Raw genomic sequence first — 20,551 nt, forward strand, 5'->3', positions numbered from 1 at the left:
AATGGCAGATGAAATTCAATGTTGATAAATGCAAAGGAATGCACATTGGAAAACATAATCCCAACTATATATATAAAATGATGGGGTCTAAATTAGCTGTTACCACTCAAGAAGGAGATCTTGGAGTCATTGTTGATGGTTTTCTGAAAACACCCACTCAATGGGCAGCGGCAGTCAAAAAAGTGAACAGCATGTTGGGAATCATTAAGAAAGGGATAGATAATAAGACAGAAAACATCATATTGCCTCTATATAAATCAATGGTATGTCCACATCTTGAATACTGCATGCAGATCTGGTTGCCCCACCTAAAAAAATATATTAGAATTGGAAAAGATTCACAAAAGGGCAACAAAAATGATTATGGGTATGGAACGGCTTCCATATGAGGAGAGATTAATAAGACTGGGACTTTTCAGCTTGGAAAAGAGATGATTAAGGGGAGATATGGTAGAGGTCTATAAAATCATGACTGGTATGGAGAAAGCAAATAAGGAAGTGTTATTTACTTCTTCTCATAACACAAGAACTAGGGGTCACCAAATGAAATTAATAGGCAGCAGGTTTAAAACAAACAAAAGAAAGTATTTTTTCATACAATGCACAGTCAACCTGTGGAACTCCTTGCCAGAGAATGTTGTGAAGGTCAAGACTATAACAGAGTTCAAAAAAAGAACTAGATAAATTCATGGAGAATAGGTCCATCAATGGCTATTAGCCAGGATGGGAAGGGATGGTGTCCCTCTGTTTGTCAGAAGCTGGGAATGGGTAACAGGGGATGGATCACTTGATGATTACCTGTTCTGTTCATTCCCTCTGGGGAACCTGGCATTGGCCACTGTTGGAAGACAGGATACTGGGCTAGATGGACCTTTGGTCTGTCCCAGTATGGCCGTTCTTTTCCAGTCTTGATTAGTGATTCTCCAGTCTTATTAGTGTTTAAATTCTCATATAGTGTTTCAACTGGCCCTAAACTCTATGAATCTCTGAAATCAGGAGTAGCTGTTTATTCCAATGGAATTTCACTACCATAAAACTGGTGTGAGAGGAGAATCAGGTCCAATGGATTTGCACAGGATGTAAATTACTGCCAAATTTGGCCCACAATCTATAGGCCTACTACATATGTCCACAAGTTTGTGATATTAACTGAGCCAGAATAAGTATATAAAATACTTTTATAACTGAGACACTTCACCTCACTATTTTTCATTTTTCAAAATTCTCATCTTCAGCACCAATTTTTCAGTTTAATATGCTGGAGAATAAGAGGCTAATACTCTCTGTATTTCTTTTTTTCAACAGAAAGAGTATGTAAGTTGTTTTACCTCCCACGCTGTAAGTTCAGACCATTTAATCTGTTTTAAAATTTAAGAGGAGAGCAAGATACTTGACAGAGCCAATTAAAATAGATAAATTATTAAATAAGCTATTCCTTAGAGTATTTTGTGGAAAGACAGAGATAAAAATGAATGGAGGGAAAAAAAGAGACATTGGAGCTATATGTGTGCTTTGTATTTCAGCTAATATCCCTTTCCAAGAAAACACTGTAAAGTGACAATGGACCAAATGATTCCCAATGGAGTTACACCAGGATGAATTTGGCTCCACAAGTTTTGAACCCTTCAATTTTGACAAAGTATTCACATTTCTAGGCATTTTGAATAGTAGTCCAGGGATTCTCAAACTTCATTGCACCACGACCCCCTTCTGACAATAAAAATTGCTACATGACCCCAGGAGGAGGGGGACTAAAGCCTGAGCCCACCCAAGCCCGGCCACCCTGGGGGGGATGTCAAAGCCAAAGCCCCACTGCCCTGGGGGCAGGAGGGAGCCGAAGCCCAAGTCCAAGGGCTTCAGCTCCAGGCAGGGACCTGTAATCTGAGCCCCACTGCCCAAGGCTGAAGCCCTCAGGCTTCAGCCCCAGACAGTGGGGCCTGGACTTTGCCTTCAGCCCCTGACCCCAGCAAGTCTAAGCCAGCCCTGGCGACCCCATTAAAATGGAGCTGGAACCTACTCTGGGGTCCCGATCCACAGTTTGAAAACTGCTGCAGTAGTCTGATCTATAAAGTCTGAGTACTGAATACTCTCTGTGATTGATACTCTGTAAGTACCTAGCATTAAGAAAATTAATTAATTTTACCAATTACTGTAACTGTTAAATGTTGTATGGAAAGGTACTTATATTTTTGTTATAGCCCACTCACTCACTGGATAAGTTTGATTGTTTACAGTACAAGCGGCATCTGAGTGCTGCTGAAAGTTTTTTAGTTGATCCCATTTGACAACTTGGGTGTTGGATATATAACAAGTTTTACTTCAAAGCAGCCTCCTTTTCTGGTTGAACCAATTCTGAAGACTGGACAAAGGCATTCATACTACAACAGAGAAAAGAGAAATATTTTTTTCATTTCTATCAGCTGGGTATAAGTCAAGAGAACTTTAAAGTCACTGAATACAATTTACAGTTCTGAAGCCTAAAACTATACCACTGAATAAACAAATGTTGGGCTGACTACCAAGTAAGAACAGAAAGATTTTTGCAAAATGATTTTATATGTATTCTATAAACCTTTTCACAAAAAGAGAAAAATGAAAGGATTGTGAAACTCTTCAAAATTCATTGGCTGCTATGTGACCAGTGATTACATTTTTTAAAAGTCTGTGTGTATATTCTGATGCAAAGCAAGTAAATGCAAGTGGAATTTACAGGCCTGTTCAGTGATTAATCCTTTAAAGCTTTGGAAGACATGAATAGGTTAGGTGAACATTGCTTCAAGTTCATTGCAAATCCCACCTCAAAAGAAAACCTTTAGTTTGTGGTTAAGAACATATTGGCAAAAGATTCAAACGGGATTTATCAGTCTTTTTTATTTTGTGCTTATTTAGCAGACAGTCCAAGAATAATGTTTCATTCCATTCCACTGGCAGGGGAAAAAATGAAGATTATGTTATTGAAAGAAAAAAATATGAAAGTGGGTGTCTGTGCTATTTCAGTTGCTGCACTAACACAATGAATATCTTCTATGAATATATGCATCCGGTAACTTGGTTCTTATAGGGAAAAAAATCACTAAATCTTTCTTTCATCTCAAAATTTCCATTGGAAACCAAACAACAACCACCAAAAAACCCCCCTAAAAAACAAAAAAACCTCACCCTTTTTAGGACTAGATCCTGGTTGGCACTTGTGAACCCACAGAGAGGACATACGGGCTCTTTCCCACCCCAGCTTGTGTCAACAGCATAAGGATCAGACATAATTTCACTCAGGTAGTGTAATCCTGGCCCCACTGAAGTCAATGGCAAAACTGCCATTGACATCAATAAGGTCAGGATTTCACAAGGATCTTCAGGGATTGCTCCCTCCCTGTTTCCCCAAGGATATCCTGAAGTGGATGGGGACAGCAGGGCCATGACTCTGCCACCCACTCCCCACAGAATAGGACTGGTTCACACAAGGGAGCAAACTGACCCCCCATAAAAGGAGGTAGCAGCAGATGTGCACTTTCTGCTTGCTGGGGAGCTCCCGGAGGCATCCATACAATAGAATTCTTCCTGATGAGCTCCCTGGAATGAAGTGGTCCCACACCACCTCCAATGCATAATTTGTCTTAACAGGCATGATTTAGCCTTCAAAATACTACTACTAAACCTCCCAGCTGCAGTGTAGACACAGTCGTAAGAACAATAGGGGATGGCAGGCATTTAGAAAGAGAGCAATTCTGTGAATGTCTCTCTGAAGAAGAAAATGTAATGGCCAGCCTCTGCTAACAAACTTTCAGTTATGAAAACTAACCACAAAAGAAGCCAATATCCTATTTCTTTTCAAAAACTACCCATTGCACCTGGTCTGGTCCCCAGAGAGGCTGGAGGGAGGGGAAACTAAGGGACATGAGCACACACACATATCTGTGCACACGCGTGCAGTGAAATCTGGGGGTTGCAGGAGGTGGGACGAAACTAGGGACTCTATCTATGTGCGCAAGGGAATGAAGGGTGGTCCAAAAGGCAAGGGGAATTTGGAAGACAAGAGATTGGGGGAAATGGAGGTGTACACTTTGGCTGCTGTGCACTGTTCTGGTAAAAAAACAAAACCACATCTGTAATCCCAGTTTAACTAGCCAGTATGCTCTGGGTGCTTTGTGTTGTTTCAGAATGGCACAAAGCAGCCAGAGTCTGCCAGTTAATCCCACCGTACAAGATAATTTTTAAAAAGATATAAAACTTGATAGGATATTTCTAATGATTTGAAGATATCACTTGGTAACATTTTTGGTGAGTCTCTTGTTTAAAAATTTCATTCATGAACACTAGTTAAAAAACAAACAAACAAACAAGGATGTTCCCAAACAAAACTACATTAAAATGGAGTTAAGTAGTGTCAATAATTTAGGATCAATTACATCAGATGCTGTAAGTATCCTAAAGCCAACAACCTAAAGAGGGGGCAAGAAATACCTAATGTGTCATTTAAAAAAAAATCATGTACTTAATTATTTTTTTAAAATTTAATCTGGGAATACAAACATTAAAATGCCTTTTTCATAAATTGTATGATTATGGCATATTTTAACTAAAGGGAAGTTAGAGCACCTCTAACAACCAGGACTGTGTACTTCCATACCATAAGTCTGAATTTCTTGGGTTGATGGCACTTTGTTTTGGAATAATTAATATAATTCAGGGTAAGAGACATTACAGAGATTATTGAAATGTACTCTCAATTCTATATCTTAATTCCTAAGTGATGTTTTTGTCTGGGCCTATATGTCTATTATGTTAACCTTAGTAAGATCTTGGATTCGATATCTATGGCAGTGAGTTCTACAAGCTAATCTTTCATTGCATAAGAAAGTATTTCATTTAATCAATTTTAAATTTGTTTTTCAATAGCTTTATGTATGTATTCTGAGAAAGGGTAAACAGGAGTGCTTGATTTTCCCTGACTACATTATTATTTGGTATACCTCTATCAAGTCCCTTCCTATTTTTCCTGTCTCTCAACTAAATAATCCCAATCTTTTCATCTTTATTTTTTAAATGGAAGTCTTTTCATATCTGTAGTCATTTTGAATGCCTATCTCTGAACTCTCTCTATTGTTTCTATATCCTTTTTTTAAATAAAGTGACCAGAACTGAACATAATATTCTAGGACAAGGGCATAATATTGATTCAGAAACGAACATTATTATTTTCAATCCCATTTTTTTATTCATCCTAACATTTTATTTGCATGCTGAGCAGAGATTTTCATAAAAACGTTGTCACAGGGCACCTGCATCATTATCCAGTGAACCTCACTGCCTGGCCAGTTAAGATGGTTTTGCAGTCACAAACGCACACCAGGCTGTCTATTTATTACATAACAATACAATGCAACGCAGACTTATAGCAAGGACTGGCTTCCCTGCCGCCCTGCCTGGCCTGGCTCACACTCTGAGATTCCTCCTGAGCTCTTTTGAGCTGCCCTTGATCCCTGTTTCCTCCCCTTATATCCTCCCTTGTTATCCCGTGATTGTCACCCATATGCTCATAATCCCCCACAAGAAAGTGTGTAATTGCCCTCAACTGGGCCTGCAGACTTCTCTAGGCTGCAGCAATGTCAGTGACCAGAGTGTTGCTGACAGCTCCCTGTCACAGATGTCCACAGTCAGATTTTTTCTTGTGTGGTTACAATTAGATTTAGAATCCAGCAGAGCATCTCCATAGTTCAGATCATTCTTTCCAAAGTGTATTACCTTGCTTTTGTCAACAATTAATTTTATTTGCTATTGATGAACTGAGGGTTAGGTCCCTCTGAAATTCCTCATGGTCTTCTCTAGCCTTTTCTAACCTATATAATTTTGTGTGATCTTTAAATTTTGCATCTGAGTATTCATCCATTTTTCCAGATTGCATATATTGAATACTGGTTTCTAGTATCATAACCTTGGGTGTACCAGGCTGTTAGCCTTTTGCCATGTTGAAAATTGGCTATTTATCCCTGCTTTGTTTGCTGTCTTAGTCAATACTTTACATCTCAATCCATGATTATTTTATTTCCTTAGTATCCTCCTGTGAGGGGCTTCATCAAAGAGGTTTTTGAAAATCCAAATAAATTTTGGCAACCAGTTCATCTTTAGCCACCGTTTTGTTGACACCAACAAGGAATTCTAGAAGAGCAGAGGAACGATTTTCTTTACACAGAAATACCGGCTTTAAAAAAAAATTCTTTATCAGACAAGTTCTTGTTATTTAATTATTCTCAGTATGTAAAAACATTTCAAATATTTATGCAATGGTTTCTGTTTTTGTAATCAAAGACAAGATGGAAAAGTGTTCAGGCTCAAAATGTAAAATTGAACACTTAGACACATTAAGTCATATAATAATATACAGAGAAACAACTGAATTCAATTTATAAGCAAATAATATATCTAGTCCTGTTCCCACTGAAATCAGTGGTCCAATTCCCAAACTTTAATGGGGGATAAGCTTCATATATATGCGGTCTCCCACGGTCCTTACAGAAGGACTATAGATTGGATTCTAAGGCTATGTCTACACTACACCGGGGGGATCGATTTCAGATACGCAAATTCAGCTACGGGAATAGCGTAGCTGAATTCGACGTATCTGATCCGACTTACCCCGCTGTGAGGACGGCGGCAAATCGACCGCCGTCGACGGTGCTTACTCCTACCTGGGCTGGTGGAGTACTCGCGTCGATTCGGGGATCGATTATCGCGTCCCGATGAGATGCGATAAATCGATCCCCGAGAGATCGATTTCTACCCACCGATCCAGGCGGGTAGTGAAGACAAGCCCTAATTCTGTAAACACAATACATTTAAACATTTGTTCTAGTCAATACCAAAGTTATGGCAGATTTTATTTTAAATAAAATACCACAAAGAATAGAAAACCTCAACTGCATTTTGTGTGTGATGCTTGTATCTCATCCAGTATATTTCTGATGGATTCTACACAGACATCTCCTCTGTGATGTTTCATGCAGGCCTGCTTCCATACTTCTTCAAAGTTTTGATCTGAAATGCTCACTCCGATGTTACGGAGAATTCGTGCAATCTGTAAAGTAATATGTGATGGAATTAATTTTGGTCAGCATTTACTTTAATTAATATAGGGGCTGATCTTGCATTCATTATTCACATGAGGAATCTTAATCTGTCTAGGAGTGACTTTTGCCATTAATGAAGACTACAGGCCAAATCCTGGAGTGCTTAACCAAGCCAGCTCCCATTAAAGTTAATGTGAGTTTTATCTAAGGAAGGACTAAGGACTGCAAGATTTGGCCCTAAATGTATAAACTAGGTTAATGCAGCTTAAAGGTTCAGAAAGCAAGCACACAGAGTTCAGGAAATTTATAAGTTAAGGTTTCCAAAGAATCCTAATAAAACCATGCTACTAATCCATTATCTTTTATTCTTTACATTTATCAACATAAATATTATATTAAAGACTACATTTAACAAGGAAAACATGTCTTGAAAATGCTATAGGACAGATCCTCAGGTGGTGTACATCAGCATAGCAAGGTTGATTTCAGTGAAGCTACCCCAATTTACACCAGCTTTGGATCTAGCCCTACTTATATACAACGAGATTGATTTTACACCAATGTAATGGAATAGAGGATAGAGCCCCTTAGTTTTTTTAGTTTCTCACATATATATTTATTCTGCATAACAATAATTACTACAAGCTGTGGCGCTGTAGTACTTGCCTAACAGGTAGAGCAGAGTGTGGGTGGAATATTGCCATTCCATATTCATTTGTTCTTCTTCACTGCTTGTCTTTATTTTAGTATATTTTATTTTGTGCATGTTTCTTTGTTTCACATGATTTTTTTCTGATCTTTACTATTAATTCAGGGATTTCTCCCCTAACCTTTGTTCAGCCAAGAACTGGCTGCAAGGCAGCTGCACCAGACAGAGTTACTCCTTTATGGATATTGTTTTTCATTCCAGTGGCTTTTTGGTATACCCTCCACCACTTAGTGAGTGGTGGTGTTCCCAGTTTAGTTGCCAACCACCCAACCTTTGTACTAGCTTGTGATGAATGTATTGATAATTTTTTATTGATAAAAACAGAGTAAATCTTCTTTTTCTTACAATCTCATAGAAGTCAATGGGATGACTCTTGGGATAAAGATGAACAAGATTTGGCCTGATAAATCTTTAACCTTTAACATTCATAGCTTCCTACACTAAAAACAATACTACAATGCCATTTAAGTATACTGTTCTAGGAGACCTTTATCAACACCCTCATAGGGAGTATAAAACATTCTGAGCCCCATTAACCCAGTTTAAAACTACCACATGTACCTCTATACTAGGTCATTATGTAGCCTGAGCGTTTCATTTTCAAAAGTCATAGTATAAAAAATTATAAAAATTAAATGTGAAAAAATATACCAACAGATATAAAATACTCACTTGACAAATTCACAAATCATCAAGGGTCAGTTTATCTGACTCAACTACCACATTCACAGTCTCTTTTACGCATGTTTATTGTCCAAACTTAGATCAAATCAACAAAAACACAGTTCCTCAACTCACCCTGGGATGTAGCTCACAAGACATTTTCTTTCTTTACTTCTCAGGGACTTCTGCCTCCTGTCCCAGGGACTCTGGTAGTCCTAGTTCTCCCAGGCAGGCTCCCTATTCCCAAGGAGGAGGCAGTGAGAGCCCTCTCTGCCTCTTTCCTGATTAGCTCTCAGCTCACCATCGAGGCTCCACCTCGCCTCTCACTGAGGCTTCCCTCACCTCTCTTTAAGCTCAGGTGCCCCCTTTTAAAGCTCAAAGTATTACAAGTGATATAATTGCCCCGCCCCTCTTAGGCCTTGTCTACTCCTAAGGAAAGCCTTAAAAACCCAGCCTTCCTCCAGGGCCCCCACCTAAAGTTGACCCCAAATACCACCCCAGACTTTTACCATACCAAAACAAAACCTATTTTACATACAACACTCCAGATAAAGTCATACATATTAGGATTTCCCAAATTTCCTCCTCCCCCCGCCACAACAAGTCCTTAAAACAGTCCCTGCAGGAACACGTCTCTAACTCCATGCCACTCCGAGTCCTCTGTAGCGTGGCCAGCCTTACAGTCCATACCCTCCTCCTTTATCCAAAATTCTGCCTTACTTCAAACTGCTTTTATGTTTCCTTCCAAAATTATTCCACTGCTACTCGGGCAACCCTTACATCCTAGTAGCCTTCCTCCCAGCCGCCCACCAGAGTTCCTCCATATCATCCTCAATCACAGCCCTCTTCTTTCTCCTAGCTGCCAGGGTCATAGAGGGATCTTTGCCTGGTGTCTTGCCTGAACCTCTATAAGCTGAAGGGGGTTGACAGCCATCCCCATATCATCACTGGAGGCAAAGTCTGCATCCCCCCCTCAGGAGATCATTTAACCTCCATATTCATCTCAACCTTGCCCCAGCTTGTCTCTGTGATCATACTCTGCTCCTCCCACTCCCTACTGCGTTGGTCCACTTTCCCAACAGCCTCTGTATTGGTGCTGTGGGACAAGCACTCTCTTTTTAGCTTGTTGCACATTTTGCCACCACATCTGACTATTCTGGGTTTATCCAATTTTGGGGTCCCCTTCTTTTCTCTTGCTGCAACTTTTTTCCCTATGAGGGCAGTGCCTTTTAAATGTCCTGCTGTCCCACAGGCACAACCTAGCAGCCCTGTCCTTGTTTTAGCATCAGACAGAATATCGGCCAGAGCCCTTACAGTATCTTTTGCATCCTGCTGTGCAGAGTCACCCTTGCCATCATTGTTCCTGTAGGGGCAGGTCCTCCCAATGTGGCCTTCCCACCCACATGCATAGTTTGCCCTCAACTGGGACTCAGGCCTCCTGGCCCTTAAACAGCTTTTCCTTGCCTGGTACCTGCCACTACTAACAGTTTCCCTTTGCAGAATCTCCATCATGTACTACTGCTGCTTCTCTGCTGCCTCCGCCCACCTCTGCATGTCCAGCAGAGGTGAAGGTAAGCCGGTACAGTCCAGTACTGCGTACCAGCAAGAGCCAGAATGCCGGACCGCACTGGCTTCCGCGGCCGGGATTAAAAGTGCTCTGGAGCTCCGAATGAGGCCATGCCCCCTCAGGACTCCGGCAGTACCTGTAAGTTCTGTAAGTTACTTTCACTCCTGATGTCTCTTTTGATTCATCAGAATCTGCAGGAGGACTAGTTAGGTTTGCTGCTGTTGGTTGCCCACTTCCCAGAAATGAAGCAGGAAGCCGGGCAGTTGCTGCTATTCTGCCATATACCAGTTAAAGAAGGTAAATATTCCAGGGCTGAAGAGGACCTCACGGCCTTTTGGCTCCCTCTTTTCCCTCTTCCTTTAAAAAAAAAAAAAAAAACCCACTCAGGACAGGCCTCACTCTCCCCTTGTATCAGGGCCCATTCAAATTGCCTGCATTCTCCACCATGTGTAACAAGGCAGGGCTTTTCCCCAGCATGTGAAGGACTCACTGCCACACCCACAGTCTCTTTTATGTGGTTTTATTGACCGAACTTAGGTCAAATCAACAAAAACACAATTCCGCAACTCACCCTAGGCTATAGCTCCCAGTGATTTTCCCCCCTTTGGTTCTCTGGTTCCTTCTGCCTCCCCTCTCAGGGGACTCTGGCAGTCTTCCTGCTCCTGTTTCTCTGCCTCCCAACCCAGGAGACTCTGGCAGCCCTAACTCTCCAGGGATTCATATTCCCAGGGAGCGGGCAGTGACAGCCCCATGCTACTCTCTCTGCCCCTTTCCTGATTGGCAGTCAGCCTGACTCACCCAGCTACTCCCTCAACAGGTCTCTCTAAGCCCAGGTGCCCTCTTTTAAAGCTCAGCAGGGGTCAGCTGAACCAACACTCACAGTTGCATTGGCCCTGCTCACTCTTAAAGAGACAGTGTCACCCTGTGACATCTTCCCATCTTGAAAACCAGCCCAGGCACAATATCTGCTCCCCTACCCTTTACTGTGATGGTCATGTTGATATTGAATAAGTGAATGACGTTATTTGCCAGTCAAAATAAACTCATTCACTCTAAGGGCCTGATTTGTAGCCCAATGAAAAGACTCTCATTGACTCCAAAGGGCACTGGAACAGGCTCTGATCTAGGACAGCACTAAAGCGCATGCTTAAGTCCCAATGTGTTCAATAAAGTTAAACATGTGATTAAGAGCTTTCCCGAATAGGAATGCTTTCTTCAATTGGGGTGTAGTGAGAACAATTTTTCAGTATGGTCTTAACCTATACTGTTTTATTGGTTAGTAATCTTGTGTCCGCTTTGATTTCTTGTAATGAAGGCTTTTGTAATGAATTGAGGGTCATATTGTGTAACTGACTATTAAGCAAACTCCTCATTGATTTCAATAGGGCTTTTTGCTCAAAAGCAGGTGGCATGATACAGTCCCAGGTTTTTAAATTATAATTTCATTAGCCATTGCATGTTTGAGAAAAATTAATTCTCAATATCAAAATAAATTAAAAATTAAACAGAATTATTGAAATATGCAATGCACTGCATGAGTACAGGATGATTTAACACTTTATTGCTGTCTCCTATGTTCTGCATAAACTAGATAGTTTATAATGAAGTTTGACATTTCAGACTACATTATAACTTCAGAGAACAGTTTTGTCTAATGCATGATAAGTATAATGGGCTTATCAATGAAGCATAAATTCTATTTGCTGTTAGCTATATTCTGTGCACATGGATTTCCTGCTTCAGACAGATTATAAAATGTTAATACGCTCATGTGCAAGTCATTCTGAGGAATTCTGACAAGTCATCTTTTATATCTGAGGCCTCTAATTAGCAGTATACCTTACTGTAAAATACCTAACCACGCTCCAAGTGCACTTTCAAGCATGACTGAATACTTTATATAATAAAATGACCAAGGGAGGGAAGGAGGTTGTTGAGTCCCCTTTTTTAATTTTAGATTTGAATTTTATGTTTTGAGTTAGTATTATCTTAGAACTTTAATAGGCATCTCTTAAAAGTAATAAAATCAGCTCTTAATTTGTAACGTTGCTGGCATTAGAAAATACAAGAAAAGTAGTATTCAGTAATAAAACAGTGAAACAGTACAGAATAATGGAAGATACACAAGCCACTGATAAATTAGATTTTCACACTGAGATGTTTAAGTGTGTGTGAGAGAGGGATGGGAGTCCTACCAGAATTAAATGATTTTCTCTCATTTCCCATTGCCAGGACAAAAATGTAAATAAAAAATGTCTGTGTTCCTTCATACCCTTTGCATTAAATGTGAGGAATTCATTAAAAATGCTGACACATATTAATATATTTTCAAAAATAACCAGCCTATTCCAGTCATTTGGTTTTATAAAACACATACAACATATCCTATCACAACCAGTTCCTGCCCCATTCCTCTGCAGGTGCAAGAGACCCAAAACACAGCTGAACTGCATCAATTCTATTATAATGCAGGAGAGGGGGGGGCTCTAAGGGTATGTCTACACTGCAGTTAAACACCCGCGGCTGGCCCGTGTCAGCTGACTCAGGTTTGCAGGGCTCGGGCTAGGGAGCTATTTAATTGTGGTACAGAAGTTTAGGTTTGGGCTGAAGCCCAGGCTCTGGGAGCCCACACTGGGGAAGAGTCCCAAAGCTTGTGCTCCAGCCCAAGCCCAAATGTCTCCCCTGCAAATAAGCAGCCTCTTAGACCGAGCCCCACGAATCCGAATCAGCTGACACAGGCCAGCCACGGGTGTTCAATTGCAGTGTAGACATGCCCTGAAGTTCTAGATATGAAAATTGTGCAACCCCTGTACATAACCACTGCACCATTCAGTCACATCTTTCTCCACAGCAGAACAGACAGGGTGATTTGGGATAGGGCCAGGCTAGTAGGTCTATGACTATGTGGATAATCTGGTTTAAACCTCCACAAGGGGGAAGGAGTGTAAACGTTATTGCATCCATGGAAGATAGAAACTGTCCCCCCATCTCTCACAGAGACTGCCTATTAACGTGGGCTTTGCAAAAAAGTTTAGAATTTGGCCCTCTGTGAGTAATGGGTGACATCTAGCAAAATCTTAAAACTACCTGAAGTAAACTTAGGTGGCAGCATACTTAGGGTATTTGTCATCTGACACATGTTTTAGGGTGATATAAATGTGATAAAGTTCTTATCATTTAGATAATAGGATGCCAAGGTAACAAAGTAACTGACATGATGATTTTTCTTCTGTTATAGCAATGACATATGCTCAAATGATATGTATAAGGGGTAAACATTTGAAAGCAGTATTTGTGTAATGGGAGCAAGTGCATCAGCAATCAAAGCTCACAACTTCAAGGAAGAAATCCTGGAATATTTCTGTCTAAAATCAGCTAAAAGAATAGAGCCAGTCAGAGTAGAACTATCATTCTATAAATGTACTATAAAAATGCTTTTGTATGAATTACATTCAGGTGAAAAGGGCAACAAACTTAAAGGGACTCCCAGGAATATAATAAATCAAATCTGGATTAACAGTTTTGCACCTTAATTGCAGCACCCGGAAAAGTAGAGGGAAACTTTGGGGATCACAATGGGGGAGGGAGGAAAGGAATGAGGTAAATGCTATAGATGTGTTCGGTGAAGTGAGAACACTTCAAAAGTTCTGGAGGTTTAGAAAAGCATCTGTATATTTGTATGTTTTTCCTGAGTTTTGCCCACCATTATTATTAAAAAAATCTACTACTTGTGAAAATGAGTCTAAAACTGAAATATCACTCAAAGACTGAACTTCTGTGTATAATAATGTGAACAAAAACTATGTTTGGTGACAGCTATGGTTGCATCACAACCCAGCCCGCTAACTGAAAACCAGGAAGTGTGAAAATAAAAAAGTTAGTCTCCAATATTCTTTGCCATGTTCACATCACTTACAACACTGTCAACATCACAGTCCAGCATTTCACAAGGCATCCGCTCCAACACATACCACACAATAATACCGTGATGCTCTGTACCTCGGGGGAACACCCAGCACCCCCATGTTCATCTTTATCAAGAGCCCAATCTTATCATTGGCAGTCAATGGGAATTTTTCTAGAATGCAACTACATCTTTGTACACCTCTACCCCAATATAACGCTGTCCTCAGGAGCCAAAAAATCTTACCGCATTATAGGTAAAACCACATTATATCGAACTTGCTTTGATCCGTGGGAGCGCGCAGCCCTGCCCCCCCCGGAGCGCTGCTTTACCATGTTATATCTGAATTTGTATTATATCGGGTCACATTATATCGGGGTAGAGGTGTATGTATGAAATTCTCTTCTCTCGTCCTCTCTTTGTAATCTTTTTATTAATCTTTTTTCATAACGTTTTTTAGAAGTCTGCATTCTGAAGACTGAAGAAATCAGAAATTTTTTGAAGACACGATGGCCATGATTCAGCAAAGCACATAAGTATGTGTTTAAGTGGTTTGCTGAATTGGGACCTATATGGCACTTAATTTGTAATGAAAGAGGTGTCCGGGCTCCAGCAATTATGTGCCAGGGCATAACCAATTTTTTTTACATTCATAACTGATGCAGCAAGCCCAGAGGTGCCGGGACTATGAACTGCCAAGCCTAGAGGTGCGGGGGGCTCAGCCCTGGCAAGCCCTAGCATAAATTAAGCACTGGACTTATATTTGTACAACTTATACAGTATGTCTGACATCATATATTTCATGTAAGTGCTATATTGTCATTATCTGAGCTTAGGAGGTTTTGTATATGTAAAGACACTGTGGGTAAAATTTTCAAAATCACCTAAGTGACTTAGGACTCTATAGCACTTAGAAGGCTAAATCACATGACTTTAGGTGGCTCTTAGGAGCTTCAATCACTGAGACACTTTTGAAAATTTTGTCATATACTCGTATTAACTAATACTTGTAAAATTAGTGGATCATAGAAACTTAAGCTCCAGTTCAACAAACCATCTCTTTTCAACAAAGCACTTAAGCACATTTTAAGTGCTTTGCTGACTAGCAACAGACTTATATACCTGCTTATGTGCTTTGTTGAACTGGAGCCTTAATGAAGAATGTTGAATAATTACCTTCTTTATGCTATTGGACAGTGTATGACTGTAAAGGAGTTGGCATTTCTTCAAGAACCATATGATTAAGATTAAGGGATTTTAGTGTACGTATCCCAGATTAGTTTAAACTGATATGAAAAGATGAATTACGTCATTCATATTTTTTTTCCTGATGGATCCTCAAGTCACAGAGTTAAGGTTATTTTATCTCTATATTTGGCACTGGTATGACCACTGCTGGAATACTGTGTCCAATTCTGGTGCCCACAATTCAAGAAGGATGTTGATAAATTGGAAAGGGTTCAGAAAAAAGCAATGGGAATGATTAAAAAGCCTGTGTTACAGCAATAGACTCCAGGAGTTCCATCTATTTAGCTTAACAAAGAGAAGGTTAAGGGGCAACTTGATTGTAATCTACAAATACCCACATGAGGAACAAATATTTAATAATGGGCTCTTCAGTTTAGCAGAGAAAGGCATAACACGATCCAATGGCTGGAAATTGAAGTAGACAAATTCAGACTCAAAGTAAGGTGTAAATTTTTTACAGTCAGAGTAATTAATCATTGGAACACTTTCCCAAGGATCATAGTGGATTCTCCATCACAGAAATTTTTGAAATCAAGACTGGATGTTTTTCTAAAATATATGCTCTAGGAATAATTTTCAGGAAGTTCTGTGGCCCGTGTTACACACAGGGTCAGACTAGATGATCACAATTGACCCTTCTGGCCTTGGAATCTATGAAAGGCTGTATGGGTGCCTTAGCAGTGCATTTCTTTGCCTTCATATGTTTGGATCTCTTAAGATTAACTTTAAGTTCTGAATTTTCTGGGTTCATAATGCTTGTTTTTGTAATAATTAAAACATTCTTATAATTTTTTCATCCTTAAATTATTGGTATGTACTATTAAGAAAGATATCAGTTTAACCTAATTTTCTGTCTGCTAATATTAATCTTGGGCACTTGTAAAATGCCAAATATTTCATCCACAGATCTCAGTGCTTTACAAATCATTATTAACCCCATTTTACAGATAGCCAAACTTTGGTACAGAAAGGTTACATGACTTGCCAAATTACACAATAAGTCAATCATAAATCTGGGAATTTAACCCAGGTTTTTTGACTTTTGGTGTGGTGCCCTATCTGCTTGACCACATAACCTCCCAGACCCATTCTGCAGGTGTACCAGAGGTATCTAGAGAAAATCTTCAGAAGCAAGGTACAGTACCTCTGACTTTGGTCTTGTCTTAAAAAAATCTCTCTCATACACTCCTTTCTGGCTGAAGACAGATGGACATAATAATGCATAAGCATTGGCTTCATCACCATAATTAGTTCTGTCACTGATGCGGCGAACACGAGGGGCAGGAATATCTGAACGAATGGTTGGAACGCCGTATAATGGGTAACCTGTGGAGAAGTAATCAATACATAACATAAAGAAATGAAAGAACTATGCTTGCAGCAGTAGCTTACAAAGAAATAGCAGCTGTGTCATATAGTATTCCCCCAAACTAGGGAAGGGTGAACTACTTTGGATAAAATAAGAACTGACCTGAAATTCTGCCTGAAACTCAAGTCAAATCTTTTTTATGGGGTTTTAAAAAAGAGATTATTTAATTTTCTTCCCACCCAGTTTTTACATGCTTCTACACTTCATAGTTTCAGCTAGAACCAGAAGCATAAGTATTTAAATATTGTAAGGAAGGTTATTGTTGCTTTATTTCCAACCAAGTCAAAAACAGGACTTTATTAGAAATATCATAAAAAAAACTGGTTCTCCTGAGACTTCCAGTATAACTTCTAGATCAAAGAGTTTTGATTAACATCCAAACTTTTGGGTTCTTATCCAAAATGAACCTCCAAAACTTAATCTTAAGCATATGAATCAAATTTGGTTTAATACTGTTAGATAAATTAGATTTAGGTAGTGGGCTATCCTATGTAATTAGCACATTTTCCAATACTTTCTAAAATTGCTTCTGATTTTGTCTTCACTAGCATTCACTGTACTTACAAGTTGCAGGGAGACCTCCTACAGTTGCATTGTACTGAGAAGAAGTTGTGCGATAATCAGCAAATACACGATCTGTTGATCTTGTAAGAGTTTTTGGTGTCTTTTCTGAGGTTCCAGGTTCCTTTGGTACAAGATCTTCATCTTTTAACAGTGATCCATCGTTTGTTTTGATTTCTGCATCTTCAGATAGGGAAGGCTCAGAACCATCTGGCTTTTTCCCTATAAAATGTGAAGGTTATAAAATAGCCAAAATTATTAGATGCCCACAACATAGTAAATATTTTAAGTAGTAAAAACAGTGACTTAACCCTACATTATTATTGAGTAGAAAAGATTTAATATATAGATTACACATTTTCAAATGGTTCTGAGAGATTTTTAATCTCTCCTGCTTTATGGGATACATTTGCATAGCAAAATAAACTTCACAAAAGGAAAAGCCCTACTGTTCTGACTGAGATTTGCACCTGATAGGCTCTAATATTAACCCAACTTTAAAAAGTACTTATGATAAAATCAGAATCCCTGGACTTTTACAATCTCCAGTGGATCACTTCAAGGAAAAATAAAAACAAAACTTCCTCCAAGGATTTCTCCAGATTGCAAAGAGAGAAATCTTTGGTGCAACCTGCTTAAACAGTAAAGTACACATATATGAAAAAGGAAAAAACAACCGTTACTACTCACGTCTGACAGATTAAAATTCAGTTATTGTAATTTACCTTGATACCGCACAATGAGGCAGTGGTGGTCATGGAACTATTCTCTTCTGTAGAGGTTCTTATACTGCATTTATCATTATAGTTTCTGAGCACCATCCAACAGAGCATTAAGCAACATGACTACACATTTGTCACATATTATTTGTTCTCTCATGTTGGTTATGGCTCCCTGATTCTTTGCTCCAGCACAGCTTAGAGCAGTGGTTCTCAACCAGGGGTACATGTACCCCTGGGGGTACACAGAGGTCTTCGGGGGTACATCAACTCATCTAGATATTTGTTTTACAACAGGCTACATAAAAAGCACTAGCAAAGTCAATACAAACTAAAATTTCGTACAGACAATGACTTGTTTATACTGCTCTATATACTATACACTAAAATGTAAGTACAATATTTATATTCCAATTGACTTATTTTATAACTAAATGGTAAAAATGAGAAAGTGAGCAATTTTTCAGTAATACTGTGGCTGTGACACTTTTGTATTTTATGTATGATTTTGTGAACAAGTAGTTTTTAAGTGAGATGAAACTTGGGGGTACGCAAGACAAATCAGACTCCTGGAAGTGGTACAGTAGTCTGGAAAGGTTGAGAGCGACAGGCTTAGAGCAATCTGAGGGCTGTACAGAACACATGCCATATGAGGTCAGCTGGACTGCATTGTATAGGACACTCTGACTGCTTCCACACCACCACTCTCTTTCTGTCCCTGTGTTGACCAGAGACATCAAAGCGGAAGATGATGAGCCATCTACACTGTATGATGCCAACTGGGGAACTCCCAAGTAGGCGCTTGTGGGTAGTTTGTGCTCTTTTTACTCTGCTCGGGTAATATAAAGGGAGAGGAATGGACTGGAGAATCTAATATCTAAAGGACATATTGCCAGCTATCATCATTTCAAAAAATTGTATCAAGAGCTCAATGTTCAAATGGAAACATTACAGATGAATCCAGGTTTTTGCTAGCAAATGCAAACTTTTTATATTTTTCTCTAGTCATTTCTTTTTTGTTTTCCAATCGAACCCCCTTCCCAAACTCTAGCAAATGGGCTTGGTAATTCCCAGTGGGGAATCCATTCATCCAGCACACAGATCAGAGGAGCCTCTTTGTAGCCATGCTCCACAATGTACTGGGGGCCTGGAAGCACTTGCATGGGCTTCCAATTTTTACGCCTCCTGTTTAGTATGTGTTCTGCTTCAGCCAGGGCCTTTTCCAGTGGCTGAGGAACAGACAGGATTATCCTGTAAGTGCTTTCTAGCACTAAATCACATACCTTTTGTAATTATGTTTTTTTCAAATTCTTCAATAGACATTTTGTCTTTCCAGTTAAGAAAGTTTACAAACTCCAGATAGTCAATCAGACCATCTTTATCCAAATCACAGTAATCAAATAAAGCATCCAGCAGTTCCTCATCTAGATCGAGATTTAGCTGAAAACAAGACTTCCTCAGTTCTTCTTTGTCTATCTTCCCATCACCGTTCTATGACAAATAACACACAACAGTTATCATCACAAACACTGCTTCAGAGGTGTTCAAACTATGGCCCATGGTCCGGATACAGACAGTAGGTCATAAACATGTAGCCAATCATATCATTTAAGAATATTCAAATTGCAGAATCTTGGACTCATAGACATGTATGATTGGGGAGGGACCACAAGAGGTGATCACATTGAGCCCCCTGCGCTGAGGTAGGACTGATAAAAACTTAGACCATCCAAGACAAGTGTTTGTCCAACCTGTTCTTAAAAACCTCCAGTGATGGGGATTCCACAACCTCCCTTGGAAACCTATACCAGACCTAACTACCCTCAAAGTTAGTTTTTCCTAATAGCTAACTTAAATCTTCCTTGCTGCAGATTAAGCCCATTACTTTTTGTCCTACCAGTGGACATGAAAAACAATCAATCACCGTCCTCTTTATAACAGCCCTTAACATATTTGAAGACTGTCATCAGGTCCCCTCTCAGTCTTCTTTTCCTCAGACTAAACATGCCACATTTTTTTAACCTATCTTTATAGGTCAGGTTTCCTAAGCCTTTTACCATTTTTGTTCTTTTCCTCTCAACTCTCTCCAATTGATCCACATCATTCCCAAACACAGAATCCAAAAATCCAGAGCAGTTTGGGAACTCACAACCTGAATTCACAAGCATCAATGAAATAACTTTTTACTTAGATAATAAGGTAACTTGAAATTAAGAGCTAATGTCAAAGTAACAGTTTATTGTGACAAGATGACAATCTAATAATAAATGCTGAGGCAAAGATAAGACTTCTTTTCAAATAAGGTGTCAATCCGGAGTGAACACTATAGTTAAGGTTCCACAGGGAATTCCAATATAACTCCGATGTTTTTTCTCTTGGACCTGAAATTTTTCAAGCTCAGTCTCTGAAGAAGTAAAATTTGGAGAAAAGTCTGAAGACAATCATTCAAACACTTTTGAATTATGAAAGACTGACATAAAATATACTTATATAGCTTTTAAAAAGTTAAGATTACTTTTGCTCACTGATTTCCTTTGCTTGCTGATATCTTAAAAACAATGGAACAACAAAATTTCAAATCTGGCATGTAGCTAGTCCTTCATGAAGAACAGTCACTTAGCTAAGCTTGAAAACAAATATATTAAAATATTTATGTGGTTGAGAAATTGCTTCTGAATATGTCCATGGGCATCTGCTAAGATATGTCACAGTTTCCAGTAAAACCTTCCAGTTACAAACAGCCTAGT

At 39.4% G+C, this 20,551-nt stretch overlaps 1 protein-coding gene across 1 annotated transcript in view; it reads right to left on the reverse strand.

The window, feature by feature from the left end:
• Positions 1–6,027: 6,027 nt before the first annotated feature.
• The window catches only part of EFHB (EF-hand domain family member B), a 30,414-nt gene continuing 15,890 nt past the window's right edge, over positions 6,028–20,551 (reverse strand). Inside the window, exons 10-13 of the mRNA XM_005297052.5 lie at positions 19,088–19,295; positions 17,089–17,307; positions 16,300–16,481; positions 6,028–7,072 (exon numbers count right to left, since the gene is read on the reverse strand). Of these exons, the coding sequence (XP_005297109.2) occupies positions 6,911–7,072; positions 16,300–16,481; positions 17,089–17,307; positions 19,088–19,295 (771 nt within the window). The 3' untranslated portion in view covers positions 6,028–6,910. The remainder of the gene's footprint in view (positions 7,073–16,299; positions 16,482–17,088; positions 17,308–19,087; positions 19,296–20,551) is intronic.

Source organism: Chrysemys picta, chromosome 2 (genome assembly GCF_011386835.1).
Source record: "Chrysemys picta bellii isolate R12L10 chromosome 2, ASM1138683v2, whole genome shotgun sequence".
Classification (NCBI taxonomy): domain Eukaryota; kingdom Metazoa; phylum Chordata; order Testudines; family Emydidae; genus Chrysemys; species Chrysemys picta.